The sequence below is a fragment of the Pungitius pungitius genome, chromosome 2 (assembly GCF_949316345.1).
Source record: "Pungitius pungitius chromosome 2, fPunPun2.1, whole genome shotgun sequence".
Classification (NCBI taxonomy): Eukaryota; Metazoa; Chordata; class Actinopteri; order Perciformes; family Gasterosteidae; genus Pungitius; species Pungitius pungitius.
The window spans coordinates 8,997,347-9,021,957 of record NC_084901.1 but is presented as its reverse complement, the minus strand read 5'-3'; the positions used below and the strand labels follow the sequence as shown (position 1 = coordinate 9,021,957).

Here is a 24,611-nt window from a genome sequence, read left to right as displayed (position 1 = left end):
CAGTTTGCACTTTCCCACTGGTTCTTTCCTGATAAGCACTCTTTTTACAGCATCAACTGAAGCAGATGGAGGCCCAGAAAAGACAACAGGAGTTGATTCTTCGCAGAAAGAATGAAGAGGTGAGACACAGTCACATTGCTGGGGGGTGTAATATCACTGGTATTGCTTTCGCTATTGTTGTGTTTCACTCTTATATGCAAAATTATTCCATTTTGAACTGAATCAGGTGACCGCCCTCAGGCGGCAGGTGAGGCCCGTGTCAGGGAAGGTGAGCAGGAAGGTGAGCTTACCCGAGCCTCCCCAGGAGCCGGCTCAAAGACTTCTCCCTGGAAGGATGCAAACCCCTGGAGCATCCCCAGCCAATGGACCGAGGTGCGGCACTTGAGCGTGTTTGTGTGTGTCTGTGTGTGTATTGCACAGCGGGTGTGTGATTAAACAGTTTCGAAAAATCGCTGGCTTTTCCAACAGGAGTTCCCCGCTGCGGATGGGAAGTATCTACCTCAACAGGACAGCCAGGGCCAAATGGCAGTCACTGGAGAGACGCGTCACCGATATCATCATGCAGAGGATGACCATCTCCAACATGGAGACAGATATGAACAGACTGCTGAAGGTACACGTGGGATAATCAGATTCAAGATGGTTGCAGATAAACAAAGATGTTGTTTTTCAGTTCTGTAAAATAAATGTAAAAGCTCAACATACAACTTTTAAAATCCTTTATCTTCTTTGTTTCCTCTCAACTTGCCATCCCTAAACACCACCACATCAGCAACGGGAGGAGTTGACCCGGCGGAGGGAGCGAGTGTCCAGAAAGAGAGAAAAGATGGCGGTGGAGGGCGTCGACGCCGACCGCTCGCTGGCCTCCCTGAGCGAGGAGCTGGAGTCTCTGAGCGCTAACATCGACTATATAAACGACAGCATTGCAGAGTGCCAGGCCAATATCATGCAGATGGAGGAGGCCAAGGTGTGAGGTGGTGGGGATGTGTCTTATTCCTTGGTGGTCGTGATGCCTGTAGGTTAGATGATTCATAGTTTCAGAGAAAGGAGGGTCAAGTAAGGATACATAGAATTGCCTTGCACAATGATGTGTATGGCCACCTCAATAGCTGGTATAGACTTGTACTGGATTGGAGCCCTCTGGCAAAAAAAATTGGGATAATCGCGTAGTTCAGCACTACTGGCGGCTCCCAAAGCGTTTTAGACAAATAAGCATCATGCGCCTATGTTTCGGTCAACAGCAGCTGGCAATGCAGCCTATTAATGCAACCAATAGCATAGTGGTGCATAACGAACAGACATTCATAAATTAAACTTTAATGTTAATTAAAGATCTGTTTCCTTTACATGTTTCAGAAACAAATTGCACGTCCACTGTGCGCCAAACCATTCTTTGATTATTGCGCTTAAAGAATGAGCAACCAGAGGTTACGAGTTGAAACGTGTCTTTCAAAATCCTGTAGCTGCTGTGCAATTATGTATCGGCATGAGGGCTACAGGGTTATTACTGAGAGCACTGCTCTAATGATGTGTAATTGGATATGTTCAATGCCTATTCTTAATGACAAAACTGTCGAATTTGTACAGGCTTAGGAATGTGTGACAAGCTTATTAGCTAGTTTCAAACTACTGCACATCCATATATCTATCTATATCATCTATATACATGTATATAGATATATATATGTATACAAATACTGTATTTACTCAATCTACTATAGTAGACTATTATTATATTATGCAAATTATCTTCCCATCTATCTCTTAACAAGAACGTTTTTTACGATGCCATTTCATTGACCGCGTTGTTGTTTGGTTACAGGAGGAAGGAGACACGGGAGACGTTACTGCGGTGATCAGTTCCTGTAATTTATCAGAGGCCCGCTTCCTCCTGGACCATTTCATGAACATGGCCATCACGAAGGTAGTTACACCCGCTTGCTGACTTAATAAGATTTTACTCTAAATGCAATCCGTCTGTCTTTGTTTACATTAACATACAGACAACGGGAGTCCGGTTCCTGCATTAATAGTGAAGCAACTTATTTAACATGGTATAAATCCTTCCACTTTTATTTACTCAAGAATTTATGATGCAACACAAAGCGTTGCTTATGGTATGCTATGTGCATGATGGCCATGTCTGTCAAAATAAATATACTGCATGCATTTGAATGCATTGTGATTGTTGATATACACTGTTAGATGTTGTGACAACTTGACACAATGTGTCAGTTCCTCTGTTTTTGTTGCCATGGCTCTTTTTATACAATTAAATTCAACAACACATTTCTTAATTCAATTAAGTTTCAATTAGATTAGATTTGAGGCAAGCTAATTGGTTCGGTGAGGTAATGCCTTTGTTGCAGAAGACAGATGGTACAATCAAAGAGTTGCAAAGGATGTGCTCCTCTGTTGAGAACCCGCCTCCCGTGTGTCATCATGTGAAAGGGGCTGCTGGCGGCTCAGAAGGATTCCCAGATGAAGGTGATGGAGGGCACTTTGAAGCAGACGGAGATCAACAGCGCCACCCAGAACCAGCTGCTGTTCCACATGCTGAAGGAGAAAGCAGAGATCAACCCAGAGCTGGACGCTCTGCTGGGCAGCGCTCTGCAAGGTAGGAAACTGCAACCAATTCATACTAGTAGTTCTGAGCATGTCAATCACCATCACCTTTTTTCCCCCTTTCATATGGCTACATTTTATTTAGTAGGCCGCACTTTCCTTTCTATAAAAATCGAGGCCTGTAAAATAAAAAGTAGCCCTTTTCTCATCTTTGTTTTTGATTTTGATTTGGTTGTTTGCTTTCTCTGTTGTGTCGGTGTGTACTCAGAGCTAGGTTACCTCTCACCAGGTGAGTATGAGCTGGATAGCGATGTGACTGTGTTTGAGAGTGTGACCCATGCAATCTGCAAGATTTCTATCACATTTATTTTTCACATTTATCGAAGTAAAAAAGCAAATGTGGGAGTAAATTTTTTTTAGACTTTGGTCCCTAATGTATCATTTTTTTTGTCTTTACCAAGGACTCAAGGTGACTCTGACCGAATAGTTTTTCATGTTTGATTGCTTTAATCGGCATTATATTTTTAAACTACATGAGAAATCTTGCAGAATGCGTTGGTCTAAAATACTAACCCAGTTGAAATAACGCTTCCATGAACTGCATGATGTGTTGTGTTACCTTTCCCTGTTACATACCTGATAGCAAGTCCCACTGAAGTTCCTAAAAACTAAACGGCAGTAAAGAGCCACGCTGCAGCCAGACTGAAAGCCAAAGTGTACACGGCAGTTTGAGTGTTTTTATGTCTGTGCCTTCCAAAATCCTCCCAATGCTCTAGCTTCTGACACCCATATGTCCCCCTTTAGCTAAGTAGAAGTAAACCCCTGACCATATATTGAGCTGTTGACGCCTTAATTATGTTGTGCTGTAAGATCTAGCTTTCTCAATGAACGTTGTCTTTTGCACAAAGCCCCCATTTAATGGGAGAAATAGTGTATCACTGAGAAAAAGAGGCTTTTCAAGGCGAGTGAGAAAATCGGATTATTTATTTTTTTCCACAGAGAATGGAGATTGCAGCAGCAGTGACGAGTCCACCACCAGTCCAGCTGCAGAGGGCAGGTAAATATAGATGCACAGTATGCCTTTTATTCACATACTAAGCACTTTTTTACCTGTTTCACATGTTATCAATGTGCATTTTCATCTTTTAGAAGGCGTTATTTCAGACAGGAGCATTTCAATCCAAATGGCAGAAGAGTTGCAACAGCCGTGGCCTTAGTGTTTTGGCTAATAACCAAATGTTAGCATGAAAATACTAAACAACAGTGTTTAACATAATACCTGCCTACCTTGAACATTATTTAGTGGGTGTAACCGTCTAAAATACTTCACTTTGTTTCAGCTCACTGGCAACAGATCTAATGAAGTTATGTGGTGAAACCAGACCAAGAAGCAAGGTACTGTACTATGCATGGAAATCTTTTAGTAGAAGTTTCTATTAGTAGATCCATGTCTAATATACTGTTAAAGTCAATTACAATTTTGATGTCCTATTTTAATTCCTACAACTTCTAACATTTGAAATAACTCAAAAATGGTCCATTGACTAGTGAGTCAACTAAATATTGAGCCAAACAATTCCCTTCCCTCAGGCTCGCAGACGGACCACCACCCAGATGGAGCTTCTGTATGCCGGCAGTGGGGATCAGTCCTTTGAATCATCCACCGGAGACTTCCCAGGCCCTCTGCTGCCCCTCTCAGAGCGCCCTGAAGGGTCGGGAGACATGCTGGGTCAAACGCTCGCTCAAACCCCTGACTGTGAACAAACTGCTTTCCCATCTGCACTGTCTGCCAGGCCAGCTGGCTTGTAAGTGTTTCAGGGCAACATTTCTCAGTGGTGGATGGATACCTCAAGATAATTGTCTTTGTCTGATGTTTATATGGTTGGGGGGGTGGGGGGTATTGTCACAAATTAATTATTCCCTATTGGAGATTGTTGATTAGTGTTATTCTTTCATTCCTTACCGTCCGCAGTTGTGGATCACGGTCACCCACGGGTACTGAGAGAAGGCCACTCGACCGCTCGCCCCTCAGCCGCAGGCGGGTGCAGGAGAAAGGAGCCACGGCAACGCACATCCCAGCACCCACGCACAGCGCCCCGCATGGCACCGGGGAGCCCAGAGCTAAAGGCAGCGACCACAAAGCACAGTAAGGAGAAGTGCCCTCTCTATAGGCTTCATATTACATGTTTTTCTTTCAACTTGGAAGGTACTGTACTGTAATGATCAAAGTGGTCAACACCACCTTTTGTTTGATGATGCATTTAAAAAATGTGGCATTTTACTTAGTTTCTTTGTTTTTTAGTTTGGAGGAGTTGCCTGTAACAGATGGCCACAGGTAATGTTCCTCCGTAATGTGTCCCAGAAGTCTGTTTAAGCAGGACTCTGTGGAGCCTGTTCTTATCTAAAGTACCTCTATATCAAACCTTTCTCTGTAACCCATCCACTGTAGTACCACTAGTAACTATCTTTCATCGTGTCATCTGTGTTGTAGAGGTGTGATCAACCCGTTGAAGAACAACCACGAGGCCAAACTTCAGTGTGTCTATGTAGCAGAGGGGCACACCAAACCTGTTCTCTGTGTAGAGGCAACAGATGATCTGCTATTCACTGGATCCAAAGGTGAAAAAAAAATGTTTTCCAACAATAAATAAATAAGTATGTTCTTTTTTAACATGGGTTTTGTGTTTCCAGACCGCACATGTAAAGTCTGGAACTTGGTGACAGGTCAGGAGATCATGTCTCTGGCAGATCATCCCAGCAGTGTCGTCTCAGTCAGGTAGTAGAATACAGCAATGATACTATTTCAGTAACGGTAGTATTTAGTAGTAGTACATAGTAGCAGAAATGATTCATTTTTCCTTATTTATTTCAGGTACACTTCAAGTCTCGTCTTCACGGTTTCAACTGCTTACATCAAAGTGTGGGACATACGAGACTCTGCCAAGTGTATCCGCACACTCACGTGAGTTTATTTACTCCTGACATATTCCCAGCCTACGTTGTTTTGGTGTAATAGCCCTGAAAAGCAGTATTATTTTGCATTTAGGTCGTCAGGACAGGTGGGCTCAGGGGACATCTGCTCGTCCGCCAGGAGCTTATCCATCCCACCCGGAGAGAGTCAGATCAACCAGATCGCCCTCAACCCCTCTGGCTCCTTCCTTTACGCTGCTGCTGGCAATGCTGTGCGCATGTGGGACCTGCGCAAGTACGTCCAAGCACAGATTAGAGCTTTCCTTTTACAAAGCAGAATGGACAGAACTCATTTCCTTTCCTTTCTTTTGCTAGATTTGTATCCACGGGGAAACTCACCGGACATTTGGGACCTGTAATGTGTCTGACTGTCGACAAACTAGGTCACGGGCAGGATGTGGTCCTCACTGGCTCCAAAGACCATCATGTTAGAGTAAGAGACAAGAAACTCCATCCGCATTCCCCATTTCTAAGTGCATGCCAGCAAGATACTATAATGAGTTCTTTTTCTAGGTATTTGAGGTGTCAGAAGGGTCTCAGGGAAGCATCAGCTCCAGCCAGACGTTTGAACCCGCCCATCAGGACGGCTTGGAGTCTCTGGCCGTGCACGGGGACGTTTTCTACAGTGGCTCCAGAGACTTTCACATCAAGAAGTGGGACCTCGGCAGTAAACGGCTGCTCCAGGTACGCTGAGGCCATGGCAGCAGAAGGGAGCCACGGGCTGTTTTTTCCCCCTCCAGATTTTGATTCGTAGGAAAAGTTTCAGAAATACAGTGGGATGCAGAAAGGAGTCCGCGCTAACTGTCGTTTCCTCTCGCAGTCCGTCAGCGCCCAAGCAGACTGGGTCAGCGCTCTGGGCATGATGCCGGGCTCCCCGGTGCTCCTCAGCGGATGCAGAGGAGGGCTGCTGCGCCTCTGGCACGCCGACTCGCTAGCGCCCCTCGGCGAGGTCCGGGGACACGATAGTCCCATCAACGGCCTGGCCACTAACGGGAACCAACTGTTCACCGCCTCAGAGTGAGTCACAAAACATGCTCGTCTGACTCGTTATGCTTTTCCCCATTACTGTCAAGTGTGCAGTGAAACGATTCTATCAAACACACTGAAATGGGATTGTGAATTCTGCATGTGTGCTTTTTGTTTTTTTGGTAGTGACCGCACAGTGAAGATTTGGGAGGCCAAAGGTTCTCTGGAGGATGGAGTCCACTGACACCTGATTCCGGGTCTGAAATACGGGATCGTCTGTTGGCCTTTTATCCAATTAAAATGTCTCATTTGTGAAGCGGCTATTTCCAATGTTGGATGGGAAGCCAAAGTGTGGGTACTGCTGAAGGCCAATCTCTTTGATCCTTGGCTGATGATTCTTATTGGATGCGACTGCTCTCAGTCTTTCAAGGTGTGCTGATATTTAAGATCAAGACAAATCAAAGTGGAGCCTCTCAAGTCGCCCGTAGAGCTCTGCTGATTGCACAACAGCCGCAATGGACAGCTTCTTGCGTGGCGGCGACAGAAGACAACAGAATTAAAGTCGAAATGCAAATTTCTGTCTCAATCGATCCAGAGGCCTGCCATGTGCTTTCAACATTCCTCTCTTTAGTTCAGCATGCAACAACATGGCTACCTTCTATGCATAGCCTATAGGGAATTTTACCCTCAAAAATCCTGGGCTTTGTTTTCTTGCCCCAATTGTTGATTACAGAGTCGTCATCCCAAAACAAGACATAGATGTTTATATCCTGCTCCCTGCAATTACTGTGAGACCATCCTGTTTGTTCCAAATATGCGTGATGTGTTATGTCATTGCTCTCCAGGTCGTTCAATGGAAGCAAAGACCCAATAACTGCTGAACATGCATATGGTCTTATCATCAGCTGTTACTGCCAAACCCTACCGTGCAGAGCTTTTTTTAGAATGGGAGGTGGGCTGCCTCGCGGTGGTACCAAACCGGAGCCTCGATGACAACATATTACAATTGTATCCTTTATCAAAAGGACGTCTTGTAGAACAACTTAAAATCTGTGATTTGGTTGAAGGGATAGTTCAGAGGGACGCAATATTAGTTGGAAAAAATATGTAACTTTTTTCTCAGTAACTATAACTAATAAACGCCTCACTATAGACCTTTTCTATTTATGCATTTTAGTACTAGTCAAAAGTTAGGACACAAATTCTGAGAAGATGTGTCTAAACGTCTGACTGGTACAATATGCTTAGCTGTAATTAAGGGTTTCTATAGGATCAAATAACACGTTATTTTTACTTAAGGCATCCAGCAATTGAGCAAAATTGAGAGTTATCCGGGGGAGAGCCTTTGTTAAGCTTTGTCCAACGGAGGGCCCACAGTCTCAGACTTAAATCACTCCTGCTCTAGCAGAACTTTATAGCCCTCTAGATAGACATACACTAAATGGCTCCTTTTACATTTCTCCTTAAAATCTTAGAATTGTATTCCTATGTGTGTAAGTCTATGACAATCTGAGTTTCTCCCGATACCTTTTCCAATAGCTAAAAGAGTATCAATGCCAGACAAATGCTCATTTTATGAAATATTTATGAGTCAATTCAAAATCTGTGTCCCCGCACAATGTTATGTGTACGGTTACATGTCACTTCTTAAAAGTGGATACGTTCATGAAAACAGGCATTGTGCTGCGCATGTCATATTTGTACTGCAAGGTTTCTAAATCAAAATATATTGTTACAGTTCAAGCCAATTATGAAAGTCTTAGCAACGTTTAACTGATTCATGTAACACACACCCTCTGGTGACTGTTGTGTACAGATAAAGAGCTTCCATGTTGCGCTCCTCCCAAACCAAACCAACCTGTTCAACTACATCGGCTACACGCCATGCATGTATGGTTATGACGTTTTTCTGACTGATTTTGCTCTGCTCTGTTAAATACGGTTCGAGTGAAGACACTGTAGGCTGACAAACAGACAGTGAGAGCTTTCTCTCTCAGGCTGTTGGGTGTCACGGGTCTTCCACTGAATCTGTTGATTTAGCTCTGGGCTCAGGAGTCAGTGGTACACTACACCGGAATAGGAGGTCAGAGAGGCTGGAAGTTTAGATGCACAACACAATTTCTGTTCAAAGTCCTCTAAATTGAACATCTCATCCAAAGAGGTTTTCTTTTCCCTCTGAAGGTATTCCTGTGGAGGTTTTTATCATACTGATACTGCTGAGTGAGTTTTATGCTAATTGTGGCATCTATATGTTCCAATCACACATGACACACATACATAAAACCGTGAATAAATCCTTTAGATGAGTCTAAAGTACTGCTATTTATTTATAGTTAAATTTTATTTTGGATGTTGCTGTTGTCTTCCTCATCAGATTTTTATCCAATTGCCATTGAATGCCTCTCATATTTCAGCACTGCTGGGAATAGATGGATTTCTGCGTTGTCAGAGATATATTGCCAGTGCCTGCAGTAAATTCTAAACCACATACAGAATTGCTACAGAATAAATGTGAACTATCCCTCATTAAAAGGTCAAAATCTCTTTTCAACCTATCGAAAAAACACCTACACCTTCTTTTATGTTGGCGATGAAAAGTCAATGGGACTAAAATAATTGCACTGAATATTTTTTTTGATGATTTGATGATGATTTAGATTTATTTGAATCAGTATTTCCCCAAAATAGATGGTCAAATAAATTGGTTAGAAACTGTTTTTTTTTGTTCCTTTTGACTAATTGCTTAATTAGAATATAGAAAACAAACTATGAGCAGAAGTTTTCCTAATTCAGAATGAATCAGATTGGCTGCTTGAAATTAACGATTGTAATTAATGATCCTTCTAATTGTAGCTAAATTTAAAAGTAAAAATACCATGAACGGTATACAACAGGGTTAGATTAGAATAATTGATTAGGACTGTTTTCTTCCTGCTGATTCTCTTGTGCACAATTTTAAATGATTTATTTGGTGCAGTGGAAAAATAAATTTTGAAACGGATGTTTTTGCAAGGGATGTTTTTATTTTTATTCTTTTACCATTTCTTTAATCATGTTTTATTCTAGTGTGCATGTGTCTGTGCGTGTGTATATATGTGTGTGCATATATACGTACTGATACACATGTATCAGTGTGCGGTACTCAAACGCTACAACCACTTGGTGGTAGCACTGTATGATAAGGAGATGTTTTTGAATTCCCTTGAAAGTATTGAAAAGACGTCTGATCATTTAAAATGGTCAATAGAAAAATTGCAGGAACCTTTTTACTTTATACATACTTTAATTTGTATTCGTAATTATATTCTTTATGTGGCTCAGTGATCTCCCAAGTGTCCACCTAAATACTGGTTTTATACAGAGTGAAATAAGGGAGTACAGTCTCTAAGAAAAATTAAAACACAGCCTCTATATACAGTGAGGAAAATAAGTTAACAGACTGTTTAATGTAATTTATGATTATGTCTCTCACGGTGGACATGCAACTACGACGACAATTTCAGGCCCCTCCATGATTTCCAAGTGGGAAAACTTGCAAAATAGCAGGGTGTTCAAATACTTATTTTCCTCACTATAATATATATATATATTACGTTATACAGTCTGTTAACTCGCATACATTTACATAATGCCATTGACAAATCCTAATTCATCTACTGCCGGTTTCACCTTTCCTTTCTCCTTTAATTTTCTCCCAGCACATTAGACACAGACAGAGGGGAAAAAGGTTGAAACTCCCCCTGAAGACACAAATTAATGGGAAATGTGATGGAAGATCAATATTTTATGTTCTTCTGTACATAAAGCAGCAGTGTTACTTGGCTTAGCCAGCAGCGGCGGAGCGTTGACTCACAGCTGACTCGCTGCCTTATTGGTGTTTGGTTGAACTTCTATTGTACTTCTAAGTGCTTAAGGATGACATAACACACAGACCCTCCTTATCTCTCTATTGTTGGCTTTCTCTTCTGTTAATGACGGGGAACGTATATGGGGGTTTTTCTAGGTGGGATTGATTTTTCATTGTCATAGCACCAAACCTTACTGTACTGTACCTACATTCACACAAGCTAGTTAGTCAACTAACTACCATTGTTTGTTTATTGTATGATAACATTTTTAAGTATTGAAACTCAAACTATTAGTGACGATTAAAAGCTGGGTGGATCATAACCGTGATCTTTGGCTGACCATAGGGTCACAATACATGTGTTTAAATGTGTAGTTTGACATTTGGGAAATGCCTAACCTGTCCGGCTGTACCTCCAAACAACAGTCAAATACCAATGCTCCAAAGCTTTAAACTACGGACACCTATGTACCCCCTCTGAGAATTGGAATGAGACCAGGCCGGACTGGTAAAATATGCCTCACTATATGTGATAGACGCTCACCTGACAGGAAGTACACTCAACACTAGAATGCATATTATGTGACCTTTAACAGGCCTATTTTGGGGGGGATCATTGCTGTAGATGACCGTTGTAATAATCTTATAAAATGAACAACACTTTTATTAAGTGTTAATTAAATTTGCACAAGTAAAAAAATAACATTTTAAAGATAAGATTAAACATAACAAACGGACTACGCCATCACACGAACACAAGTGTATTTAACAACCATGTGAAGGCACGACTAGTTTACGCAGATGCTGTTTTTTTTTTTTAAATCTTCCAGACAATGGCAAATTGCCAAAATGCTGACTTACTAACTGGATGTAGGACTCATTCCTTCCTTATTCTATTTGAAAACCTCAACAAAGACATTGGCACTATTGCCGGCAAATTACATACCTGCATGTCTTCTTAAGAATAGCTTAAAAACTCAAGTTTACAAAAGTCTTGGTTGCCTCAGCTCTACAGGATATTTACTGTAGGCCTCCTGGCACATTACTGTACAAACCAGATGATCAAGTTCTACCAGAAATCAATAGTGACTTCTTCCTCCACAGAGAGCGTGGGCTTAGAGTTCCACTTTCACTTTAATTGTAGCATGATGATGAGTTTGGATGATATAGGCTCCTCTAATCTGGTCAGTGAGCACATTGATTGGGGATGTGTGGGGGCTCACACCGGATGCTCCTGTTTCACAGTTAAATTGCTATGAATAATTCAATTTGAACAGCTGCAGGTGCTTTTTATTTGCTGAGGGATTCAAATCAATACAGGTTCATTTCTATATGAAACGGCCTGGCCTGAGATTCAAATCCCTTCTTTATTTGTACAAAGGATGATGTACCATGCTTTTGGATTTATCTTTCCGGTATTATAATCCTGTTACTGTTTGGCCATTAGTTGGTGCATTAGCACTTCCTCGTCTCTTCCTTTGGATGAGCTCATGAAATGAATATCAACATCATTGGGAGCAAGAATAATTTCCTAACAACCTACGACAGTAAAAAACACAGAAAAACAAACAAGGAAAGAGGAAAAGGTATTGGGGGGCCAGAAGTAGCCAAGTGGCGCTTAAAGATGTTTTTCTGAGCGGCAATGAGGCTCAGGAGGACAGGGTCAATATTCACCGGCCCCTATCTCTGTGCGTCCACAAAATGAATCCTGCAGCTAAAAATACCAGTGCTTTATGACCAGAACTGATGAGCCGTGATACTGCTGCTTGCTCTCTTAATGCGGCTACAGAAATCAACCTTGTCCCCTCTCAGCATGTCTCGGTTATCAAGCATAACAGATTGGGAGGAACTCAGTTTTTAATATGCTGGCAAAAGCACTTCAGCTTGAAATTAGGGGGCAGCGCCTTTGAAGGAATTTCATTCACTGAGGCACTTTTGAATTTTTTACTTCTCAACCTGTGCTCCCAAGAAAGAGAACGGTGTGAACAGGTGGGTGTCATGGCGAAAAAAAAACTTTGAGAGATTACCTGCCACCAGGAGATGAGAGTGAGAGATATAGCTGGTATTGTGACAGCCATAGTGAGGGGTCAAGTCTTCTGAGCTCTTGTGTGGCCCACAAAAGGAAACTCACTCTATTAAATGATCTGCTTTAGTTCTCTCCATGTAAGTGCAGGTCAGAATCCATTGTGTTGCAAGTGGCATGGATTATTGAAGCAGGAGAGCTCTCCAGTTAAAACCTGTGTAGTGGAGAGTAAATGCAGACTACTTTAGTTTTGTTGTTCGACATGGATCAGCTGAAAGAAAAACACAGAAAGACGTTGAATTTGTTTCCGCACAGTCTACTGTACCAAGTCAGATCTGGTTCAGTTTTTCTCCATAGACGCAGCTGTGGACGAAGGAACATGTTGTTAATACTATGAGATTTTTTGGCCACACTCGCATCGCAGCAGTAGGGCCTACAGTGCTGATCTGATCACTGTGGTCCATGCTGTGATATCTTCAATGTCGGATGAGTTGCAATTTGACAATTTGTTTTAAAAGACATTTACTTTTGAGTTTCAAATGAAGATACCTCTCAAATACATCATACCCTTTAGTTTTATGTTGTTTGTTTTGTCAGACATTGTTCTAAAAAAAAGCCCCAGAACATGAAATGTACCTGATTGGCTTTTTGCATTACAGTATTTGTAACAGTACTAATAAAATAAAATGTCTTCTTCAAAGAGAAAGAATATTACATTGCTCAAGAAACATAAACACTGTGAACAAGAAAACATTAGACCCACTGTTTGGGTCTTTTAATATCAATGTGTGAAGGTGAGGATGACAGCTGTGGTTGTGTGTAATAGTCACAAATGGCTTTATGTTTTATGGATGTTCAGACACTCATTCAGGTAGCTGAATTGCGATTCTTGGGGTGTCAATTTTGCCTGAATTGACATACCTCTCATTTTCTAATGCTCCATAACTACTGATGCAAACATCACAGAACCATTAATCGAGGCACATCTGAAATTGACTGCAGCAAAACACTAAATTTGATATTTCTCATGAAAATTTGCAAATGGTAAATACACTTTTTTTAAAAAAACCTATTAAAGCACAAATAATTTTTTTTTAGTCAAAATAAAATATTTTTGGATATATGAAACACTCCATGTTTTGGTTTTTTGACAACTTATGTGACATGTACACAAATTGGAGAGGTCTGTGGCTGAGGCTGTGCACAGAGGCTGAGCCAGTGTTTCTCTGTGTGATGCTTCAGTCAGTGGCAAATTATGGGATTTTTCCTTAGACAAATTCCGTCTGTTGCACTCTGAATGTCTATGTCTGTGTCTGAGTGTGTAATCATTCATTTTTGACCCCATCCACCCATGTGGAGACTGTGTGTGTGTAAGATGGCTATATATAGAGACGTGGTTGGTTAGCCGATAAACACACTGAGTAATACTGAGATGCGTCATTTTGAGATCCTATGACTCTACGATCAAAACCAAATGCTACACACACACTCACACACAAACTCATTGCCTACAGCGAACGTGTTTCCTCCTCCTTCTTTTAACATAAATCAAAAGCTTTACTAATTAAGACAGAACACATTTAGTGAAATTAGGAGGAGTTCTGTATGTGAACACCTGCTCAAACACACATTGTTCGAACGACACACTTCAACATACCATAGATGTCAATGTCCTCATAATGCCACTCTCCTCCTTCTCCCTTCTCATCCATCATGCTGTCATTCTTTTCTTTGCCAGTGGAGGGTCTCCTTTGCAATTAATTAAGTTGAATGTTTATCCTCACAGCATAGAGTGAGAGAACAAAGAGAGCCTTATTAGTGTTTTTACGAGCACTAATAATGATAATGTTCTTAATTACAATCTCCTCTTAGAATATTGTGTGGTGGAGTGACTGAATGTGGTGCACAACAAGAAGAGATTACCAACAGTGGGCTAATTCGGTTTTATTTGTGTTTGTAGAGGGAGCCTGCATCCACATCTTCGTACTCCCGTCGTAAGAAATGAAAGGTGCATTTCTGTCACGGTTTGGGTCCTCTTCGGGTTTTATTTCGTAGGTTCTTGTCTCTTGTGTCTCTGGGTGAGCTTCACTTCCTGTCCTGTCCTGTGATTGCCTGAGTGTTTCCACCTGTGTCCAATCACCTGCACCTCCCTTGTGTATTTAAGCCCCGTGTGCCTGTTGTCCCTTGTCGCGTCATTGTCTAGTCAACCGTCCGTTGGAGCACGCCTCTGTCCCTGTTTCTGTGTGTTTAATAAAGAACACTTCTGTTGAGATTCCTGCACCTGGGTCCTACTTCCTGCTCCGCCTGCACCAGCGAACCAACCTGACAATTTCAGATCTTTGGTGTTGCACTTTCATGAGGTTAAGGGAAAATGTAAAACTCGTAACTGAGTAGGCATAAATATATCCTTAGAATTAGTCACAATGGTTTAATCATGTAAAACAAAGCATCCTACAGTTCCCATAAATCCACATGACCACCTCCTGCCAGGGAACAAGAACATCTTTCAAACTTCTCACCTGCTGTGTGTACCACAGGCTTTCTGTGATGAACTACTTGTCTCCAATGCTATTCGGAAACGACCCTCGATGACATCATGACGGGCCCCAATGCGATTCACAAGGGCCAGATCCGGCTGTGAAAAAAGGGGTGAGGGGTGTTTTGTGCCCACATTAAACTGCACTGAATAAAACTAACTTGAATTACAGTATTAAGAGGAACATACACAGTAAAGTCTTTTCATGACAAATTTCATTCATTTTCTGGATGATCGTATCATTACTTCCATGCCAGTTATTCTGAAGCACTGAATTTCAAATGAGCTGAGCTGAAGTCAACTGAACTGAACTGAATTGAAAGGGCGAAAGAAGGACAGAAAAATGGGAAGGAGATGGCGGAGGGGAGGGAGAAGGAGATGAGCGAGACGCACTCTCCCACTTTTTCACAGAGAGAGAGAGAGAGGGGGGGGGGGGGAGAGGGAGAGAAGAGGATGAGAAAGAAAGAAGGAGAATTGTGACATCACATCTTCCAGCCTCTTTCTCCCTCTCTGTGGCACCTTTGCTCCACTTCTCGCCGAGGAGGCGCACGTACACACATTTCTTCGTTATCTTCCTTCGCGGCTCGTAAAAAAAAAAAGGGGGCTGGACCACAAGGGGGGAAGAATTGCAAAAGTGAACCCTTTTTTTTTTTAAATATTTGACAGGATGAACAACACTTACATGAACATGGCGTCGATAGGCGACTTCGACCCGCTCAACCAGTCCATCCCTGCGACCAAAGTTGAAATCACAGTGTCCTGCAGGTAGGGGAACGCGTCCGCTTAACCTGCTTTCTTCTCCGACGCGGTTCAACGGAAAAACACCGCAGCTGGAAGTCACCTGTGCCTCCAACTCCGTCCCAAGTTTCCTCTTAGTTCCCGTTCCGCCTCTCGACGTATCTTATCTCGACTCCGCGACGCCATAAGCAGTCCGAAAGAGAGACCGCTTTTTTTTTTATCGCTGTTTAACATTGTCGCAGTGTATCAGTACTTGTGGTAGCGCTTAGTTAGAGAAAAAAAAGTGTGGCGGCCGCTTCGTCCGCTGTAACGCGAACTAGTTCACCACCACGACACGTGCGATTAACTGTCATATGGCGTATTTAAAAACGTAATTACGTAACATTTTAAACCCGGCGAGGTCCGTAAAAACTTTAGGTAGGCTACCAGCTCAACGTTACTGTACCGCACGCTTTCGTATGATACACACTGCCACGCTTCGAGACAACGTATCGGTACAATAAGAACAGTATCGGATCGTGTCAAATCACATTAAAGTGCGCAAGGTGGGCTGGTGAGTTATCACTAATAACTCAAGCATTCCACGCCGTATCTGTTTTTTTCTTTTTGTTTGACATCGTGTGACAGCTGACGGTGTTGTTGTGGCTGGTTGGTGACCCGTGAGGAGACGTAGGCATCTTTTTGAAAATAAAGCGCACAATAGGAGCTTAAAATCATCACATGCAGTGTTTTTTTTTGCGGACAATGCGAGCGACCGGGGAAGCAGAGGGCAAAGCCGGTGTGTGCTTCCCATCTCATAAAACGAGAGCTCTTACTCTGCCATTCAGGCATGATTGCAAGCAGGGTGAGAAATGCAGAGAATGGTGGTTATTTCTGCCTGACTATTGACCTACACAGCAGGCTACAGGCTGTGTTACTTTACAAGGCAGCCCCATTTTGTGAAGAGCCCCCAGTAAGGGAATCCAATTAAACCAGTCCCCTCCATCAAATGAAAGAGGTCACATCAGCTGGTCTGCTTTGTTATTGTCTTAGCATAGGCAGGTTGTTTAATTTGCATTTTGGAGGGCTTGGAGGGGGGGGGGGGGGGGAGAAGAAAAAGCTGTTGAAGTATGCATTGCATCTTCCCCTGAAGCTGTCTGGGTAAAGAGGATGCTGTGTATGGGATTTCCTCTGTAGTGATAAATACACAGACAGCGGACACGGTGTGTTGTGCCTATTAATCAGAAGATGTGGAAATATGTCTCCCCTGCAGTAATGACAATTTTGAAGAGAAATATTCTGCTAAATCCTTTCCTGAATCTGGTAAAAGATGTGCTCATTTCCAGAGGCTCGAGGGACGCTCTAATGTAATTAATTCCATTGAGACGCATTTAGATGTTGACTTTGTGCCTGCGCACCCCCGCCTTTACTTTATTGTCGTGTTTTTTGTTTGTTGTTACTTTAAACCTGATGTCTCAGGCACTCCTGGTTGGCTTGTAATGAAGAGTGGAAACATTCTTTCATTGTGTTTCCATTAACACAATATTTGTTGAAGCTTTTGGCCATTTTAGCTTTATTAGACAGGGTGGACTGATAAACCGTTGAAAGAAAAGGGATGACATGAAACAAAGAGCCACGGAGAAGATTTTAACAGTGGTTGCTAAGGGCTCAGCTTTAGAAATGAAGATATCTGCCCTACCTGGGTGCACTACAAATGTTCTGGAATATCCTTGGTTGGAATTGAACATGCTGCAGGAATCCATTTGTACGTTTGATTTTCTTTAACTGGTTTATTAATACTTTATAATTAAAGCCATAAATCAAATGTCAGTGTTATATTTTGAGTTTTAGTTAGGTACATGATGCAGTATATTTTATTCCTCTAAATTACATTGATTGCGTGATGCTGGCAGTATTCAAAGCGCAAACTTCACCTAAAGTTACACTATGCACATTAGTTTTTAGCATCTCCTTAGTAACACAGACACTGTCATATCCAGGAGAATAACTGAACATGTTGGGCAGAGTTGGCTAATGTCTGAGTCACCAAGCTCCCCAGCCCCAAGGGGGGTAGTGTGCATTGGTGGCTATCCTCCCACCTCCAACCTAAGGTACAGCGGGAATGCCATGGTAACGGCCAGGTGTGTGTTTGTGTGGGCGTGGAACATATACCTATGTGTTTGTGCATGTTTCAAGAGGATACATCACCATGGTTACTACTTTTTTTTAAATGTCTCTGTGTGTGTTTGTATTTGTGTGTTGGAGTGAGAAATCTCCCCAGGGAGACAATGGTTGAAGTGAAAGCAATATGGATGGACGATGAGATTGAAATTATAATTTGTGTGACGTGGCTGCAGAGAGCGAGAAAAATGTTCCCTCAACGAGTGTGAGGGCATGTTGTGGAAGATTGCAATGAGAAGAATCCAGTTGAGCATGTTTGCTATGCAAATCATCATTCTTGTAAATCTCTTGAGTATGCATTCTGCTTTTAAGATGATGTCACCTGTTTTGAGGGAAACTAAAACTGGCAACTTGACAGCCAGTGACATATTTATCTTTTTGACGTGCTCAGTAAGCCTCTTTGAGACTTCGCTTTCTTTCCAATGAGGAAAAGTGAGAAAGAAAAAAGCAATATGAAGAGAGACTTGGAGCAGATGCTTTTATTCCAAGTGGCTCTCCTCCTGTAATTGTTGTATAGCCGGTGGGGACAAAACCCGCACAGAGATATTGACAGATCCTCGGCTCTTAGCCTGCATCTCCAGCTAATCCAGACAATGCTCAGGTGCTACGGGGTATGAAGTTTGAGCTGGTCTCCGACCAATAGCCGGAGACATTGTGCTGATTGATGGTAGAGCCTGGGGTATCTGCATGGGATCGATGCGCTACTGACTCCTCGCTGCTGCGCTGCACAGATGCGCACATGCATAAAAGCATGTTCACACAAGCAGTAGTAGGTCCACGTGCGGATGGCTTTACAAACACACTATTTCTCATCAGCAGTCAAACAAGCTCAGAAGAATAAATGATTCCCTGATACACTTAACTGGGAGGACGAGGGTGGGGGGTGCTGCGAGGGGCCTCAAGTAGAGAAGTCCAAATATTCCATTCTCTCATCGATCGGTCCAGCACACCTGGCTGTTCCTTCTCATATTTCATACTATGTATGTTTCCTGTAAAGTTTGTTTGCTGAGTCTCAGCATAGAGACATTAGAAATGACTCTCTGAAAATAATGCATCTACGTGTGTATTGATTGATTCAGCACTATGGGGCTGATGCCGTCCTCTTATTGTTTGTGGGTATATCAACTGTGTGTGTGTTTCTGTGTGTGTTTTTATGTTCTGTGAGAGAAGGGAAGGCCGGGTATCAAACTACAGTGCTCTTTTGGTACTGGCGAAAATGAACATAATTTGAACTAGGATCAAATTCCTGGTGAGGTATATTCAAATCGTATTTGAATGAGAAAATATTATTTTTTTCAGTTATTTTTTTAGCAGCTGATGGTTTGCAAACATTCTAAAATTGGAGGAACAAAAAAACATTTTAAAACTTTTTATTGCCTTTGTTATAGTCCAATTTGTTGAGCGATAGAAAAAAGGGGGTGGGGATGACATGACACCACCACCACCACCAAGTCAGCTTAGATGGGGCGGGTTAGCTGAAGGTGACCCCCATCAAAGGACTTTCCTTTCTCCTTTGTCATTTTCTGAAAATTTTCATTTGTCACTTTCTGTTCTGAAACTCAAGCATTGCCACCAGTAGGGCTGGGTGGTATGGCCAAAAATTCATAGCACGATATTTTGTAAGATTCTGGCGGTTTGACGGTATATTATGGTATTTTTTGGTTATGGTGTAAATACATTCATTCATTGGCAATGAAAGGGCCTGCCACTCAATTGAACAGCTGTTCACCGCTCGTTGACCAACTTGATCGCAATCTTTAACTCATCTGTTTCCTACCAGCATGATGGAGTGATCTAGAACAATAACAATAACAAGCCTGACAAATGACCTTAAGAGAGATAAAAAAAAAATCTAATGTTATTGAGCCAGATCAGTTTTTCCCCACAATGTCTTTTCAGAATGGTTGACACATCTCTCTCTCTCTCTCTCTCTCTCTCTCTCTCTCTGTCTTACGAGGCATCCCAGCACTGTCAGCAAACAACTGTTGACAGTAACAACTTCTGTTTACCTTCTCTCTGCTGTACAGCAATGGGAAGAATTAAGAGTACTTTTTTTTCCTGTTCCCAATATTGCCACAACATCATAGTTGAGTTGTGACTTTTACTCATGGATTCCGGTTAAACCTGGTTCGTAAATGCAGGCCAAAGTTAAAAGCAAGGTAATAGCTGTTGCGGGCCTGAAGGCTGGGACTCACGATCCTAATGGATTCACTCAAAAATGTGTCATCTAGTCAGCTTAAAGAACACTAGGGGTTCTGCTGCTTCAGGTATTGTCATGTCATGCCTGGTCTCCAGCCATTTTGAACCATGTATCTATCTGAATCATTGCTTCCGATAAGAACAGGTGAGAACAGGGGAACTAAACTCCACACAAAGGATTACTGTAGAGAACAAGAGAATGCAGGCTTCCCACTCAGAGCACAAGGTAGTCTAATATACACATGCTCGTCATGGTGTTCAAGAGGTTGTATTTTTCCTCATACTGAAAAACCTGGCCTTTGAATTTATACATGCGTGGTAGTCTGTGTGTGTTGGGCACATACATGGTGGTTTGGATCTGGAGAAAGTCTCCCCTCAACCTTTGAGAAAAGACTGTAGTGCAGCTCACAAATACACGTTAACTTGCCAGGTGAATAATTAGGCTGTTCTAATCAGGGGATGTTGTATACCTGCGATGCCAGCCAGGTGAATGCAATTAATAATGTATTAGGACAAAAGAGCGACAGTACTCTGACTCCAGACTGGCAATATTAAGGGGAAATTGTGACATACTATTAGAAAAGTGAAAAGTGCAGTAATGTTGCGACGTCTTTGTACAAGAGGGAGGTGCGTGTGCGTGCGTGTGTGTGGGTGTGTGGTCTTCTGTCGGTTGTGAGTATTTTTGTCTGAGGTAACCAGGCTTGGTGGTTTGTGGAAGTTGATGAACATAACTGGTAAACAACAGTGATTAAGGGTGATTAATAAAGAACTGAACGGCATTCCGAATGGCAAACTACGGTAGCCAAGTTTCTGCTTTTGCCCGTGGACAAATGGAAAGATATGAATCACTGCAACACCCATACCGGCTCTGTGGACGCCCAGGTTACCATGGACCTCCCAGAACAACAACCTAATTGTCATTGTTCAAAAGGCTGGCCTGAGATGGGAAGGGCATGTTACCGGACTTTGCTAAGGTCGTGCTCAGATCTGGTTGCACTACAGCTTTGCCCCTACAGGGTCGCGGGGCATTTGGCTTAGGAGGGTGTTCCTGACACCCCTCTCCCAGCAACCCTTGCGAGCTCTTGAATCCCACAGCGTTCCCAGGCCAGACGAGTTATGTCATTTTTACAGCGAGTTGTGGGTCTACGCCAAGGCCTCTTGCTGCTGAGGTAGTCCAAATTTTGCATTGAAAACGGTGCTCTTATTTATTAATTTAGTTTGTTTACATTTTACTCTTGCATTCTTGGTCTCACTTTTAGTATTATTAGTATTGGTTCCTATAAGACCGTTACCTACCGGACCAAAACACAATGCAGATTTTGGTGCTTCCTTTCAGTGCCTGAGCCGATTGAAATACTTTTTTCACGCAGCTCCGATGACTCCGTCCTGGCAGCATCTACCGCTTGTATACAAACAACCTTCTATTTATATTTAGTTAAGTCAGTGTTTCCCCATGCGTTTTTGCTGTTGGACACATGCAGAGCCTTGCGCTCACACACAGACTCATGCGCCACACAGGTTACCACACTCCCACCAGTGGACACAGAGCGCGTGTCCGCATCGTCGAACCCCCCTTCCCCCCCGACGGCCGGGCCATTTCCCCCCAAAATTGTAAACCGACAATGTAGCGGCGCTCCTTCTGTGTTGTTTTTCATTAGGCTGTATTAAGCTGCATACACAGTGACTTTATTTCCTTATGCAAATGGGAAATGACAGGAGATTGTTTGATTGTTTTCGTTTGTCTTTATTTTACGCAGCAAAGGTAAATATACCATCAATTCTGTCACATTATACTATTACTATATAATACTATAACTATATACTCTCATGCCCAATGCAGCTCTTTCTGTGTTGCACCTGCAATAAAAATTGAGATGAACTATGAGCTTCGATCCAACATAACAATGAGCACAAATCTAAAATGAAATGATCAATATTCCAAAAGATACACTTCTGGCGCTTAGAGGGAAAATACTGCATGTAAACTGTTGTTAACAGTTATACAGGTGAAACTGAAAAAATTAGAATATCGTGCAAAAGCTCATTACTTTCAGTAATTCAACTTAAAAGGTGAAACTAATATATTATACAGAATCATTACATGCAAAGTGAAATCTTTCAAGCCTTTATTTGATATAATTATTATAGTTTCACCTTTTAAGTTGAATCACTGAAAGTAATGAGCTTTTGCACGATATTCTAATTTTTCGAGTTTCACCTGTATATTGTTCATAGTTTGAAGTTAAAAACCATTTGAAAGCCAAGTGCTTGTATGTATGTATATTTACATATTTAACAGTTAATATATCCTTCAATTTGAAGAAAAAAAATTGCCATGGCAAAAAAAACCCCTCTCCTTTAATGGTGTTGTTGTTTATTTGTTCTTTTGTGCTTTATTTTCAATGGTTCAGGCACTTTTTAGCACCGGTATAGGAAAAAACCCAAATCATACCCATCCCCACAGCCAACGAAAAGTTCAAAGTAAGGTTGTATAAATGCTACTTGTGTGAGGCTTGATCTCACAAAAACAGAAGCAGACTTTGGACTTGTGAGCTCAGATTCAAGTTAAAGCTTGGCATTTCACAATTTATTATGACTCCAAGCCATTGCAGTGTACTTATGAATGCATTCTCAGTCGTCTTAAAAATGATCCTTCTGGAAAGGATTATAGATGTTTATATTTTAAGTAATGTCTTTCCCTGCTGCACAGTGTTTCATTGATCAGTGCTACCAGAAAAGTCTTTTTTTGGAAGCGATAATGTTTAGCTAAGATGGGCCGAATGAAATCCTGTACCCCCGGTGGACTCTCCACCATTGATTCTATTGATTCACATTTAAAACTTGCCAGTGACATTCATCTTGCAAAGCAACTATAGAAAATCCCCACGCAGCTTTTTATGTTGCTGAGGGTGAACCACTTACCCCTGCGAACAAACCCCATAGCGGCACGAGTCATGTGCGACCCGGCAATCTATAATCCAGATTGCTCACTCCCACTCCGTCCATGGGAAGTGATTGCGTTGACCTTTCTGGCCCCATAGAACTCTTATAATGGTTGTCATGGTAGACAACCATCCCATTTGAAGGGAAGACAGGGTCGCCTGCTGTGCGTATGTGTGTTAGTGCTGACACGACAGCCAATAACTATTCTTTATTTTTTTTCTTCTCTATGTGCTTACATTTGCTTTCAAGCAGCAGGGAGCGCAAAAAGAACTTTTGGATGAGCGCTGGCGATCGGGGAGACAAAGTAATAATGAGGACACCCTTTCTGAAGTGCCACAATATCATTCCTGACTGACTTACTAAACCTCGGCCTCTGAGTGAGGCCTGGTGTGCTTCCAGCCGCTTTGAGAGCGCGTCGACGAGCATCTGCGAGAGTTTTTGTGTGTATTCTGTAATCAGGTTTTCTTTGTGGTCAAGTCAGTTCTGATTTACGCCCTCGGGATGGAATTACTATCGACCTCCTTCCTTGTGTTCTCCTACTGTGGGTGTTATTTCTCTATAGGTAACCAGACCGTATGTGCACTTTGTCATCTTTGTGTGTGTGTGTATGAGTGTTAAATGCACTGTAACTGCATGCATTTTAATAACGCTCAAAGTGGCGCGCTATCTCCAATCCATGCATCATAGCCACAGTGTGAAAATTGATTGATAAAGATCTGGTGGAGAGCAGGCAAAGGTCATGGTCCAAACACGCACACCAGGTGTGTGCAGCTCTAGTACTACATGCAGAAACAATAAAGGGAGAGGTAATAGGTGTACATGCTGACCTTACTCTCAAAGTGACACAGCTGTGTGTTGTTATTTTTAAAATGCAGGTGATAAAACAAGGACTCAAGGACACATGCATCAAAACTCTCTCAAAGGCAAGCTAACCTTCGTTAAAAAGGTATGCTTGGATCTAAGAGACTTAACATTACCCGTCCCTTGCACTGATGAAGCAAAACATTTTTTTTAAAATCAATATCCTGTTGAATTTGAAGCAGAACAGATAGTGTGTGTCTGTGGGGAGCAGATGTTCTTTTCAGTGCATTTATTATGATACTTTCCTGGGGTATCATTAAGTACCTGTGGGCCTCTGGGTCGAGTGGTATTCATCAATAACTTTCACGGTGTACATCACAAAAGCCAGAGGGAGCACTTCAGCACTGCAGACGGACACATGCATAGCTCACACATTACATGCAAAAATCCAACAAAAAGAGTTCAAGCACAAATATTTGGGCTGCTGTGCCTCCAGTCAGTCAGCTGGTGACATTTTAAGCACAAGCCACACACACACATAGAAAAATATGGTCACGTTTGATGCTGTGACATTTTATTTCCACTCTGATGAAGCCAAAATAAAACAAATCGGAACATCTCTACCCGCCCAATTTCATTTTCTGACATTTTGGTAGCTATCTTGATCGAGAATTGATCTGATCAGGGATTCTTCCCTGCGCCGCTTGGCGAGCCCTCCGGCTGTCCGTGGGTCCGTGGGATTTAGACTATTTGTCTCAGTGAGATTACTCACCCTCACAGCCACGTTCTCAGCCCGGCTAAGGAAATGACCTGGTGAAGTCATCTCCATCCCGGTCACATAGCACAGAGGCTGTTCAAATTCC

General features: G+C 42.2%; 2 protein-coding genes across 3 annotated transcripts in view; both read left to right on the top strand.

Annotated features, from left to right (window-relative positions):
- The window catches only part of LOC119210021 (kinesin-like protein KIF21A), a 29,935-nt gene extending 19,258 nt beyond the window's left edge, over positions 1-10,677 (top strand). The window contains exons 18-37 of one of the 2 annotated variants that reach the window (XM_037459606.2): positions 51-119; positions 227-372; positions 469-613; positions 773-967; positions 1,823-1,924; positions 2,452-2,617; positions 2,834-2,854; positions 3,565-3,622; positions 3,906-3,960; positions 4,156-4,370; positions 4,538-4,711; positions 4,868-4,900; positions 5,057-5,184; positions 5,257-5,341; positions 5,438-5,527; positions 5,612-5,770; positions 5,851-5,968; positions 6,049-6,219; positions 6,356-6,552; positions 6,688-10,677. In XM_037459606.2, coding sequence (XP_037315503.2) covers positions 51-119; positions 227-372; positions 469-613; positions 773-967; positions 1,823-1,924; positions 2,452-2,617; positions 2,834-2,854; positions 3,565-3,622; positions 3,906-3,960; positions 4,156-4,370; positions 4,538-4,711; positions 4,868-4,900; positions 5,057-5,184; positions 5,257-5,341; positions 5,438-5,527; positions 5,612-5,770; positions 5,851-5,968; positions 6,049-6,219; positions 6,356-6,552; positions 6,688-6,745 — 2,385 coding nt within the window. In that variant the 3' untranslated portion in view covers positions 6,746-10,677. The remainder of the gene's footprint in view (positions 1-50; positions 120-226; positions 373-468; positions 614-772; positions 968-1,822; positions 1,925-2,451; positions 2,618-2,833; positions 2,855-3,564; positions 3,623-3,905; positions 3,961-4,155; positions 4,371-4,537; positions 4,712-4,867; positions 4,901-5,056; positions 5,185-5,256; positions 5,342-5,437; positions 5,528-5,611; positions 5,771-5,850; positions 5,969-6,048; positions 6,220-6,355; positions 6,553-6,687) is intronic. The other variant, XM_037459607.2, reaches the window with a different exon arrangement.
- Positions 10,678-15,515: 4,838 nt separating this feature from the next.
- Positions 15,516-24,611, top strand: part of LOC119210022 (copine-8) — a 56,701-nt gene continuing 47,605 nt past the window's right edge. The window contains exon 1 of the mRNA XM_037459608.2: positions 15,516-15,672. Within this exon, the coding sequence (XP_037315505.1) occupies positions 15,575-15,672 (98 nt within the window). The 5' untranslated portion in view covers positions 15,516-15,574. The remainder of the gene's footprint in view (positions 15,673-24,611) is intronic.